Source organism: Spermophilus citellus (genome assembly GCF_964194105.1).
Source record: "Spermophilus citellus genome assembly, chromosome: 13".
Classification (NCBI taxonomy): Eukaryota; Metazoa; Chordata; class Mammalia; order Rodentia; family Sciuridae; genus Spermophilus; species Spermophilus citellus.
In genome coordinates this window covers 76,349,586-76,363,413 of record NC_138193.1, presented here as the reverse complement: position 1 = coordinate 76,363,413, position 13,828 = coordinate 76,349,586, and the positions used below count along the sequence as shown (strand labels likewise).

Here is a 13,828-nt window from a genome sequence, read left to right as displayed (position 1 = left end):
AAAGAAACCAGTATTATTTTGAAACTTCTTGTGGTTGTGTGTTTATGTGTGTGTGTGCATGCATGTGTGTATATGTGTGTGTTTCTATCTGGTTCACCATCAGGACTGGCCCCACCACTCTGGGGTCACTATTTTGACTGTATAACCTGAATAATCACACTTAAGGGAAGTAGGATTGATATACTGGATTCTAGCAGGTTTTATCGCCAATACAGGAGGTATAGGTTATGTTTCTTTTCCTAGAGACTTATCAACAGGGTTTACCAATCCTGAATTAAGTTACCCCAAAATATGTTTGCTTATGCAAGAAGAGTTTCGTCTCTTGCCTGGCAGCATTGTAGTGTCAGAGTGATGGGTAGAATATCTTCTGAGCTTCTCTTGGTGTATATTTGTCTCTGAACATATTTTTGCTTGTCAGAGTCAAAATCTCTTAAACCAGTGTGTCATTAGCAGCTGTGTTGTGAGGTAATTACTACTCAATCATATTTACAATTTAGCTTCTACTTGCTTTTGAGTCCAAATTCAGAAATGTGTTGCCTCTGGCCATAAACAAGGAAGAAGAGAGACAGAAGATGGAGCTGGGACCACCCAACAGTGCTGCAAACTGGAGTGCAGAGGCTGGGGAGGAAAGTGCTAAATAAAAATCCTTTGTTTGTTTGTAGAGCTTTAGATCATTTCTCTTCAATAGAAATGTAATGCAAACCACATATGTAGTTTTAAATTTTCTAGAAGCCGCATTAAAAATGTAAAAAGAAAGAATTGAAACTAATTTTCAATGTTTTATTATGTCCTAGTATGTCCAAAACAGCATTATTCCAGTACATAATCAATGTAAGAATTATCAAGCTATTTTATAGTCTTTCTTTTTTTTCCCCCCATTTGTATTAAGTACTTGAAATTCAGTGTGTACTTTATACTTATAGCAAACATCAATTCAGGCTAGTCACACTCCAAGGGCTCAGTAGCCACTCGTGGCTGGTAGCTACTGTACTAAACAGTGGAACTCTAGACTATTTACAAGGAAAATTATTTTTTACTTGATGTTCACCATATACTGAGATGTTGCCAAGTCAGATGGGCAGAGATGACTTTTTTTTCTGGCTCTATAAAGGCTTCTTTCTTAATGCATTTGGGATCAACTTTTGAAATGTTTGCCAAAGGGCAAGAGGAGGAAGGACTGGCTTTGACATTGAAAGACGATACTGAGAGAGGAGACTCTGAGCTTTATGGGCTAGCCAAGGCACAGTGCTTGGTGAAATTTATGGTGGATATTTATGATTCAATTATTCAGATGGGGTCATTTATGAGAATAGATGTGGGTAGTATGGTTATTTATCAGGCACTATATGCTGTAATGGAATCAGTTCTAGACTGAGGGTCATGACAGCTGGTTATTAGTCCAGGCACTGGTGTGAGAGGAGAGAATGAACTAACACATACCAAACCAGTTCCAGAACTAGGTAGGATGTAACCATTTTCTTATCCACTCATCATCATGGGCCCAAAAGTTAGTTAGACACACACACACACACACACACACACACACACAAACACACACTCACACAAAGAACCTGAGCTTGAAGAGGTTGAGTCCTGCCTTATTATGGAGTCTGAATAAAACCTCAGCTCTGACTGATTCCAAAGCTGATGATAATGTTAATGTTCTTAACATTATAATTCATCTGCATATCAAATATTAGGTATATCTTCTGTTGGGGCTCAACTAGAGAAGAAGAATCAGTCATACATATGTATGTATGCATATATCCATAGGTAGTAAATATTTGTTACAGAGAACTGGCTTACGTAGTTGGGGGCTGGATGAGCAATCTGTAAGAATGTTATATCCACAGCTGATGCCGGCACTTAAGTCCTCATGGCAGGCAGTCATAAAAGACAGATCCTGAACATGCTAGAGGCCACAGCATAAGGTGCAACCTCATGAAGACAACCTGGGTCCTGTTTCCATTCGGATTGCCTCCGAGCCTGGCAATGAAAGAATCCTGAAGAAGTCAGGCCCTTCGTCATGGACCTAAACCCACATGCAAGGCCCAGGAGTCCAACAAGAAGGATCCAGGGGAAAGTGGAGCAATTATAAACCCAGCTGCTGCTTCAGAGTAATGAGCTGAGTCAGCATCAGCAACAAAATATATTGAATTGCAAAATGACTGTTTCTTTCTTCTGACTTCCCATTATCTCAAGGAATTTCCTTGTGACCCACCCTAACTGGAAATACACGAGAAAGAGAATTCTGGGAAATGCAGTTGAGTCTATCCAAGTTGATCTATTATGAAGCCATCATGGGTGTTTTTTTTTTTAATTATTTTATTGTTGGTTGTTCAAAACATTACATAGTTCTTAATATACCATATTTCACAGATTGATTCAAGTGGGTTATGAACTCCCATTTTTACCCCGTATACAGATTGCTGTGTCACATCAGTTACATTTCCATTGATTTACAAATTGCCTTTCTAGTGACTGATGTATTCTGCTGTCTATCCCATTCTCCACTGTCCCCCCCTCCCCTCCCCTCCCCTCCCCTCCCCTTCTCTCTCTCCACCCCCTCTACTATAAATCTTTCTTCCACTTATATAATTTTTCTCCTACCCCTCCTTTCCTCTTATATGTAATTGTGTATAACCCTGAGGCTCACCATCATGGGTGTTTAATGAACATTTTTTGAATGAATGAATGAATTCTGTGGTGCATCCCTCTGAAGTTCTCTGGGAGTCACAACACCTAATCCTGTCTCTACCTCTTACAAGACAAACAGTCATGAGTTCTTTGAGTCCTGATTGCTTAATTTGTAAAACTCAAAGAATAATCCCTGTCCTGCCTGTTTAATAGAATTTTTATAAGGATCAGTTGAGATAATCTGAACAAATCACATTGAACATTAGAGAAATGTGATGTAGTGTTGTATTTTAATTTTTATTATTAATAATTCAGTTTCCTAATGTGTCACATGAAATTAGTAGTTCCTGACCCATTTACCTTACAGGTAGCTAGGAATTCAATTAGATGAAACATGTAGAAATGCTGATAGCTCTTCCTTGGCCTCCTCTTCAAAGGAAAATGTAATTGTCATGCATCAGGGAGATACATTTTCACATTGGCTTTTACTTCTGGGCTAAATGGCTTAGAGGGACAAGTGTGTAACTGGAACCATTGGCGACTCTCGGAGCTGAAGAGCAGTGGCCATTCCTTGGATGGCAGTTGTGGGCAGTGGAGGAGGTTTCTGTCCTGTAAATTTGTGCTTGCGTTTCATAACACCCAAACTTGCTCAGTAGAATAAAGAAATCCCTTCGAAAATTCTTAGTAAAGATGGCATAAAGAAAAGGGTTGGCACATGAGTTGATGGGGTAGAACAAGACCAGGAGGATCTTTGCCTTGGACACAGTGATGAGGGGTACCTTGAGGGAGGCCGAAATGGCAAAGAAAGAAATGGGCGCCATGCAGAGGAAGTCGGTGAAGATGAGCGTAGCCATGCGCTTGGCAATCTTGGTATCGCTAGAGGAGGACACAATGTTAGGATTCCTCACTGTGAGGTAGATGTGGGTGTAGCAGCCACAGATGACCACAAAGGCTAGAACATTGAGCACAAGGAGGGACATGACATAGAGCTGTGACAAAGGGCTGTCAATATCCATGGGCAGGCAGATGCTCACCTTCATATAACTGCTGATGCCAAAGATGGGAAAGAGGGCAGCTACAAAAGCAAAGATCCAGCCCATCGCCATGACACTGGTAGCATGGCGGAGCTGCACTTTGCAGTCCAGTTGCATAGCATGGGTAATAGTATGCCACCTTTCCAGGGTGATGGCTGTCAGGGTATAGACTGATAGCTCACTGGCAAAGACAGTGAAGAAGCCAGCAGCATCACAACCTGCTCCAGTTTGCCAGTCAATGGCATAGTTGTGGTATTGGCTCTTGGTGTGGATATCAACTGATGCTATGAGCAGCAAGTAGATTCCAATGCAGAGATCGGCAAAGGCCAGATTGCACATAAGGAACCGGGGCACTGTGAGTTTGTATTGGCTGGTAGTCAGGATCACCAGCACTATGATGTTCCCAGTGATGGCCAGGATGCTAATAAACCATATCAAGACTCTGAGGATGTTGTACCCCATTATATCTTCACATGGGTTGAATGCATCTGGCTTAGGGGAGCAGGTCACATCAACCACTTCATTGCATAAGTCATAGTCAAATTCACCATACATCATGTCAAATCCTCTGCCATAATTGGACTCATCATCTTCTGTCAAAGAAACTCTCTGACCCCTAGCCTGAGTCAAATCATCAACTTCTTGTCTTAAAATAGATTTGTTGCAAATTGGATGAAGCTCAGAGCTAGAAATAAAAAAAAAAGGAATAGAATCAACATCCTGGATCCAAAGTGGCAAATTTATCACCATCTTTGCACAGGGTAGAAATAATGGTTTTTTTTTTGTGTGAGATTGTTTTTCCTTCTAACATTTGTCTGCCCTTGAGGCTGATCTCATGGGTTAATGCTGCTTACTGTAAATGAACAGAACAACTTGTATATATATATATATATATATATATATATATTCCTAGAGTTGGATGGCCCACGGGGGGAAACCATCTGGCCACAACCTGAATGTGGGGAGGAAGGCGCCTGGGACTAGCTAAACCTTGCTGTTAAGTGCAAATAATTTACAGACTTGGTATCATCTCTACCCTTTTCCTTCTCTGATCTCTATTCAGCTATATATTAATATGCCAGAGGAGGACATACTCTTATTACTCTACTCTATATTCCAATCACTGGAAGACCAGGTTGCTCTCTAACACAAATGAGAACTTGTTTGCTTGTTTTATATACACAAATTAGAGAATCAGAATCTGTAGTTAGTTCCCAGTCAGCCCCATCCCTTAGCTCATTGGTACTCAGGCTACTGGTAGGCTAGATAATTTGCCTGAAATGTTACCAGGGTCCTGTTCTTTATTATCTCTCTCCCCAGGGACCACAAGAAGTTTCAGGCATGTGTTTGTCCTTCAAGGTAAGCCTGGTTCTCTCATGTTAAATTGTTCCCTAGTGGATATCCAACAGAGCAAAAGAAGGTTGCAAAGGGGCCTGGTTGATTGCAAGATTATAACATTTCACAGGGAAGCTGGCATTTCTTGGGCTCAATATTCTGCCTTGATTTTACCCTCAAACCCAAACATACAAGAGTTCATGTCAACAGGACAAAGGCACTTACACAAGGCTTTGAATAAAGTCCAGACGATAAATATTCAACCCATGAATATATCAGTATATGCATAAATACTCTACCGATTCTCTGCATGTAGTAATTCTGTTTTGAAGCAAAGGTTTAAAGGATGAATATGGTTCATGTTGGAAGTATTTTTTAATGGAAAAAAATTACACATGTCTATCCCTTCTTCTCTTTCCTTGTTGGGGGATGTTTACAGCAATGTTAAATGATGCATTTTCTCAAAAGCAAACATAAGTTAAGCTAGGATATGGGTATTAAGACCCTTCAAAAAGCCCTCAATGAGCAGGAGACAGGTGACTAGAAAAGTGAAAGAGACACAGACTCCATTTGCTTCTACAGGAGCAATACTTGCTAAGTGCCTGACACACACACACTGAGCCTCCCCATCTCAGCCTCACAAGAAGGGGCTTTAATAGGGAGAAAAATCTCTCTCCTCTCCTCTCTCACCTCTGGGAAGTGAATTGAATCATCATGAAGTCATTATCTCTTGGCCCAGGGGATTCTTTTTTTTTTTTTTGGCTGAAGAAAGTGCCATCTTTTAGTTTATAAACAGTTAGGGTTTCTCAAATCAGTCGCAGGTTGCACTAAGCAGGCTAAACATGTAACACATAGGTAGCTAAAACTGAATCACAGTTCAGAAAATCTTTTGGTTTAGCCAGAAATCTTATAAGAAAGTGAATCAAGCTCTGAGATGAGCCCAGAGGAGACAAGAGGGCCATTCTGTGGTTCTTACTCTAACTCCTAAATCTTGTTCCTGATTAGCTACAGCCCAATTCTAGGAACAGAAAGTAAGTAACCTGGAGCTTACTGTAATTTGGTTCATTGGAATGAGATCTGACTAAACTATCTAGAGACAGCTAGCTCTAGGGGCTCACGGTTGGCTTATGTGAAGATTCCTACTGCTGACGCTGCAACCAACATATTCTAGATATTGATGCTTCCTGTTCCTGAAATGGAAGTGACTCACTGACATGAGGCAGGGAGTAAGGTAAACTATGTGTGTTTCTGAGATGAGAACAGAAATGAAATTGGAAGCTGAGGGAAATGTAGTCTTGCCTGTGCAATACCTTGGTAAACCCTAAGCATGGCAAGGAGTTGGGAATTCATCTTAGGGTCAGTTTGGCATTTGTGAACTGCAGTCAGTCAATGAACAGATGCTTAGAGGGTAGCATAGCCAGTGATCCAGAGCCTCAGTTTTGGAGACAGAAAGAGTAGAGGGTTTGGATATGAGTTTGGTTGATGATAATAACTTAATCAAGTGATTTAATATCTCTGAGCCTCAATTTCTGCCTCTTTGAGAAGCAAATAATATTAATAACGATAATGATATTACCTTTGTAATATTAAATGAGCTAAGTGTTATTGTATTATGGCACCTGGCTGTGAATACTCAGCCGATGTCAGCATTATGAAGACAGATGATGGTGTTTACTTATTGGGTTCTCGTTGGGGTCTTAGCCCTGTGCAGGTACTTAGAAAGATATGCCACAGTACATCAGTTTAAAATATAATTGTGAATAAATGGACTAAATACAAGAAGAACTGAAGAATAAATTAAAAACAAAATGATACAAGCTGAATATAGAACTATGATAAGAAAATATCTGAGGGGTGTGGCGGATCCACCTAGAGTCCAGGAGGACCAGCAGCCAAAACCTCACAGTAACAGGGGCCTCCTGTTTACACTGTGGGCATTATTTCCAAATGAGGATCAGGAGAACAATCTTATCTTACAACTGTAAGCTTGAATCTCATTACCAACCATACCTCCTATGGTATATAATGAAACGACACTAATTCATGAATAAACCCCAGGATTCTCTTTTGAAAAGCATTATTATTTTATATCAGATTTGTGTGTGTGGACTTGTTAAATGTAAAAACCAAACCCCACATTTTGGTATGTTGTAGAAGAAATGTGGGCCTCCCCTGGATGTACCTTGACAGGCCCTGATGCTAAGTTCTACTAGGGACCTAGAGGATAAGAACCAGCTGGTCTGGAGGGATCAGAGAAGGTTTCCTGTCATGAGACAGTGTAAGGCAGAATGGAGAATTCTGGTTGGGAGAGCCCTGAGGCTATGTCTACACAACCAGGAGGTGGCAAGACTGGAGAAATCTGAGTAGCATGGTAAGATGATATGTTTCCTGTAGCATGTGGGCACAGGGCCAGGCAGCAGGCCATGAGCAGCTCTTACAGTGATCTTGACATCTTTTGAGTTTCCTCCTGAGAGGTATCCAGTTGCAGGGTCTTGGCAGCAAATTGGAATCATTTTTTGGCCTGACTAGGATAATTCCTGTCTGGAAAATAAAAGAGACAAACCTTTTGCCCAAACCCGGGCTCTTAAGAATTCTAGTTGTCAGGAAGAAATGCTCTGGCTTTTTGAGATAATCTGTGAGGACTGCCTGATTCTGGATAGTTTCCAGAACTAATTCTGAAAAGCAGCTCTTTTTTCTGCAAATCTTTCAAGTGGGTCTGAGTGCTCCTACGTTACTTTGAAATATTCTGGGGTATGGACTGCTGTGTTGCTTTTTGTTTTGTTTTGCTTTTGAGTAGGGGGTATTTCCACATTTGCAGCTCAATATATGTTGAAGCTTGAATTATTGAGGAGTCTGTTAAACAATGAGATAATATCCCAGGGCAGCTGTCTTAGTTCTGGGCTACTGTACAAGAATAGCGAAAAGGCATCATTTGATTGAGTACAACTACAGGGTGTGAGTTTTATCAGTGAGCTCGGGAGAGGATGAGAGCTTTGAGAACTGATATTCAGTAAGTTCTTACCTCCAATAGGTCCTTTAAATGTCTGAAATGTGTGTAATCTCCAAAGTCACTGCTCTGCTCTCTCCAGATCCTGTCTATGGTTACCTCAATTTTTTAACCAGTAACCTACTGGGCCTTGCCTGTGTTTAGGTTATCCTCTTTAAATTGCACTTCCTGAAGCTGCTCTTCCTTGAAAGCCACAGTGAAGAGATGTCTCCATTTTTGTCCTCTCTGTGAGTTGCTAAGATCTGTAGGTGGGTTGGAGAGGCTCAGAGTGGTCAGAGTGTGTTACAGATGTGCACATTAGTCTCTGGTACGGCATTTTTGCTTCTCACCTCCAAAGCTGATTTTGATGTTAGCAGGATGGGACATTATGGGATACAGAGTTTGGGACTTGAAAGGTAAATACATATTGGTACAAAGAGAAAGGATATTAAGCATCAATTATGAATCAGGTACTATGCTTGATGTTTTTCATGTTTTCTTATTTAATATTTGGTAGATGCTCTGTTATGTGGCTGACCCTCTCTTATGAGCCCATTTTCAAAGAAATTATGAGTCCAGCCCTCCCTAGCCCTCCATGAAACGAAATCTTTCATCTGGAACATGCTTCGGGACTTTAATCAGGGAGCTCTCTTTGTGTATGGATTCTCTTCATGTCACAGACAGGTAGAAGGCATGGACTGAGTTCTACTCTGGGGAAATGCCCAAGTCAGGCTCCAGGGGTGGACACAGAAGACTCACATTTGCCGTCTCCAGTTTGCAAAGGCACAGCAGTGGCTGGGGTAGGTGAGGCTGGCCTCCACGAGGGCAACAAACTTTTCCAGACTGGGAAGCTTTTTTAAGTTGTAAGCGGACCTGGCCCTCAGCTTCTTAAGATTTTCTAAGCCATAGCTAGGCAGGGAATGGATCCTTGTTCTCGAAATATCTCTACAAGAAGAAAAGGTAAATATAACATGATTACTATGGGCCTAAGTATTTCTGCTCTCAGCAGGCTAAATAGCAGACATTCTAGTGTAGTGGATGAGAAGGGAGTTTATCATACCTACCTTGGTCAGATCAATATGTGGCTAACAGGATATTTGGTTTGGATAGGATCCCTGACCCTGTGTTCCTGGTAGGAGGAGTTAGATAACAGGTTGCCCTGCCTCCTGGATACACTTGCTTCCTGGCCGATTTGGGGCTCAACTCCTGCTGGTGAGTAGAATTAGTCACCTTCTCCTCTGTCATCTGTCTGTGTCCAGTGATTTACACAGGTCTGAGAGATTGAGGCCATTCCCCTCCCCCATAAAACTAGCTATAAAAATCTTTCCAGTGAACCATGATGAAATCTGTGGCCAAATTTTAGAAAAAGGTGAGAAGAGAACACACCTAATGGGAAGAGGAGTCTGGAGGGCAGAAGTGGCAGATAGAGAGGTAGTTAAGAGCTTGTCCTCCTATGCCTGTTAGATTTGTGACCTTGGTCAAGTTATCTCACTTCTCCATGTTTCAAATGTAAAATGAAGGGGTAGAAGTCATATTTACTTCAGAGGCTGTTGTGGGAATTAAATGAATTAATGAATATAAGGAACTTCCAAAGATAGTACTTAATGATTGACAACTATTATTAGTAAACATCTCACACAGGGAGATTGGGGTGAAAGATGGGAGGAGGGAGAGAGTGGAGGAATGAATGATTTATTTATAAATGGATGTTTAGGGAGAGGAGGACAGAGGCAGTTGTATGGTGAATCAGCAGAGGTCTAAGGGGAGCCAACACAAATGCACCGTTCATCTGGGTCCCACTATTCCGTCAGTAGTGGAGAAGTACATTAAAATCTCCAATTATGATTTACCAACTATAGTATACTTTTAGTTAATTTTTCTCTATATATTATTGATAGCATACTTTTAGGCTCATAAAATTTAGAACTTTTATAGCTTCCTGGTGATTTTCTTCATATCTACTAATATTTATCTCCTGACTATTTAGAAGTTTTCTGTTATTTTCTAGTGCCTCCCTGACCTCCAATGGTTAGGAATACCCATGGTACCTTTGCTTCTTCTCCAGTACCTGTGTTTCTTTTCTTTTCTTTTTTTTCACTTACTATTTAGGTGAGCTCATACAGTGTTATGAGCTAAACACCATTTCTATGGTAGAATTTTTTAGTTCTAGTTTACTTCTTTCCCTTGAATTCCATACTCTTATATTCAACCACCTCATTATATAGACACCTTCACTTAGACACCTATGAGGCAGGGATCTGAGTTCCATTCTTTTTGGCAGCAACACCATTGATGTGGGTACTTTTCTGGCAGCACCAAAGGCAGCTGCAACCCTCAAAACAAAGACCAGGTGTTGAAAATGAGAAGATTTAAATGGTACCACCTTGGACCTGTTGAGACCAGGATTTGGCTAAGAGTGGGCGCTTCTGAAGAGGGTGGTAGCAGGTGAGTTCATTTAAGCACCCTTGGATATACTTGACGAAAAAGAATCTTTTAATATCGGCTCTCCCTGTAAGTCAAAGCTGTAGGCACTCAGGGCAAATGAACCTTGGGGGTGTGAATATATATCTTCTATTCCATATGTTCTCACAGTCTGGTGAAAATTACATTCTTCAAACCTTTGTTTTTTTTTCCCCCCACTGTCATTTCTCTTGCTAAAAAGTTGATCATGGTTTCTTACTGTCCACCCAAATCCCCTTTAACTGTTGCTTTCCTTGTCTGGAATCTAGAGGGCAGAAGTGTCAGAGTAAGTTTGGAGAAATGCCAATTTTAAAGAACAGATAGAAGAGATGTGAAAAAAAAAAATCAGAAAGAAGTCAAAGGAGATGTCAGAAAAAAATCCAGAGGGATGTGATGCCAAGAATGAGTATCTCAGAAAGAAGGGGTGTTTTACCTCATTTAACCAAACCTACACTAGTATTCCATACATCATATCATTAAATTCCTCATCTCAGAATCCAATCAAGTTGCTCCCCAGCCCCTAGAGGAACAATGCTCGCTATGGCCAACTCTGGCTTCTAATCTTGATTTCTCAATTATACTGCAGAGGTGAAACACCCCTTCTTTCTGAGATACACGTTCTTGGCATCACATTCTTCTGGATTTTTTTTTCTGACATCTCCTTTGACTTCTTTCTGATTTTTTTTCATATCTCTTCTAGCTGTTCTTTAAAATTGGCATTTCTCCAAACTTGGGTTGTACATAATTTTTCCAGGTTTTCATACCTATTCCCTGTGTTTCAGATACCAAGCATCTGTTGATGGTTTCTAAATATATATCTCAGTTCAGGTCCTATTCCTAAGTACCATGCCAGATCATTAGTTGTCGACTGGGCCCCACCATTGATGACTTATGCAGGCATCAAAACTGAACCTATCTTTCTTATAAATGTTTCCTTGTTTTGTTTTCCCATCTCAGCAAATGACTCCCACATTATTTCCCCATTGTTCATAACAGAAGACTTGGCGTCATCCTTGATCACCACTTTCCTCCTTACAGTCTCTTATCCTCTCAAGTCTTCTTTTAAAAGTTTCAAATCAGTCTATCTCCTTCCTTCTCTGTTACTTTAGTGAAGGTCACCATAATCTCTGCATAGATAAATGTAATGGTCTCATAACTTTTCTTCTTATGACCATCTATTTCTTTTTCCAGTGCCATCTTTAAACTAGAGGTTGGGTGGTGTTTTAATGATGCCAATCAGATTGTGACTACATGATGAAAATCCTTCAATGATTCCCCCATTGCTCTCAGGACAAAGGACAAATCACTAGATATGGTGTGCAGGTCCTTTGCCTGGTTTCTCTTGCATTCATTCCAGGTCCTTATTATGTTCTGTCCTGTATTGCAAGAGGGATATATTTTGCCAGTTCTACTTCACAGGTACCACTTTGTTAATCAGCTTCTAGTTGGGTTTAGCAAATGGCATTGGTGGGAGGTTGGAGGGTGGGGAAAGGGAATTTCTCATCCCTCCTCTGTCTTATACTGCAGCTGAATCTCTGCTGTGGCCCTAGCTCTCATTGGACAGATCTGCCAAAATCCAGCTTCTGCAAGTGCTTGGGCTTTAGTAAGACCATTTGTCACTTGCTTCTAGAGACCTCAGGTTAGAAGTGATTATCTGACATTGCTCATCTCTGGACAGCTGATCCCCTGTTGGATACTCAGGCAGATTTACATTTTGAGAATTCATGATGACCTTCATTAGTACCTATAAATATTACACTTATTGCCTTCCTTGTTAGATGTCAATTAGATCAAATTTGTTCATACTAATTAAAATCTTCCATATACTTACTGATTTTTTTTTTACTTATTCCGTCAGTAGTGGAGAAGTACATTAAAATCTCCAATTATGACTTACCAACTATAGTATACTTTTAGTTAATTTTTCTCTATATATTATTGATAGCATACTTTTAGGCTCATAAAATTTAGAACTTTTATAGCTTCCTGGTGATTTTCTTCATATCTACTAATATTTATCTCCTGACTATTTAGAAGTTTTCTGTTATTTTCTAGTGCCTCCCTGACCTCCAATGGTTAGGAATACCCATGGTACCTTTGCTTCTTCTCCAGTACCTGTGTTTCTTTTCTTTTCTTTTTTTCTCACTTACTATTTAGGTGAGCTCATACAGTGTTATGAGCTAAACACCATTTCTATGGTAGAATTTTTTAGTTCTAGTTTACTTCTTTCCCTTGAATTCCATACTCTTATATTCAACCACCTCATTATATAGACACCTTCACTTAGACACCTATGAGGCAGGTCAAGTTTTGGATACGAGAAATTGAACTATTGCTCTTCTCCAAAACCCTTTTCCACCTGCAGCAGGTTGGAGCTTGTTCCAACCAGTTGTTCATGCAACAAATTTGAAGTAATCCTTGATTCATCTCTTTTTTTCACACCCCATAACCAAACTCTTAGCAAAACTTTGTGGCTTTAGGTACCACTACTCATTGCTAATCAAAGGGAAATGTTTCTGGTGTTCTAAGTTATCTTTTCTAGTTTCCTTCTATGTATTATAGCTTTCAATCTGGGGTCCCTGCAAATAAGAATCTGTTCCATGAAATCTTGTGGTGAGTGTGATGAGTCTACATTCTCAGTGGTTCTGTTCTGATCTATACTTCCCATTGTTCCAGAGCTTCCCAACTTTCTTCTTTGTTGTAGGAGATCTTTCTGGTTTCTCATTTCAGGCAGTCCCTCTTCTGGCCAGTTCTGCTATCAGAATTCATCACTTTGTTCTCTGTGACCAAGTTCACACTTCATCTGGCCTTTGGGTTCTTCTTTTTTTTCTCAAGTGTAGAAAGAGCACAGACTGAGATCCAGCTCCCTGTTTTGTCTACAACAGTTCAAGGATCTCCTCGAGGAATGAGATAAAAGTATTTTAAAAAGTCCTACAGGAACACTTTAAACCAGGGCAATAATTACCTGTCATGAACATTTTTTTTAAAAGCAAGCAATACAAAACAGAAGACTATTTTCTCTTAATTATGCCTTTCCCTAGAGTTTAGAATATATGAAAAAAATCATAGTATTTGAAGATTTCCAGAGAGAAACAAATTTTCATATGGAATACCATCCTATTATTTAACATACTCTGTGATGGATTAAAGATGACTGGAAATTCTTCAGCACTATTTCCACGGAGGATCTGTTTGCCCTCCCCTTGAATCTGGGCTGAATGGTGATGTCTCTGGGAAGCAGAATATGAAGGAAGTGTTGCAATTTGAATTCTAGGTCTAGACTTTAAGAGCACTGACAGCTTCTATATGGATCTTGTAGAGTCTGAGTTTCCATGAAAGAACTCTGAATACTTTGAGGCTGCGGTGTTGGTAAAAA

General features: G+C 40.2%; 1 protein-coding gene and 1 long non-coding RNA gene across 14 annotated transcripts in view; one reads left to right on the top strand and one right to left on the bottom strand.

The window, feature by feature from the left end:
- The window catches only part of LOC308632269, a 371,322-nt gene that overhangs the window by 64,177 nt on the left and 293,317 nt on the right, over positions 1–13,828 (top strand). The window lies entirely within an intron of this gene.
- The window catches only part of FSHR (follicle stimulating hormone receptor), a gene marked incomplete at both ends in the record, with an annotated part of 152,859 nt that continues 142,153 nt past the window's right edge, over positions 3,123–13,828 (bottom strand). Inside the window, 2 exons of the mRNA XM_081264226.1 lie at positions 3,123–4,356; positions 8,752–8,937. Of these exons, the coding sequence (XP_081120352.1) occupies positions 3,123–4,356; positions 8,752–8,937 (1,420 nt within the window). The remainder of the gene's footprint in view (positions 4,357–8,751; positions 8,938–13,828) is intronic.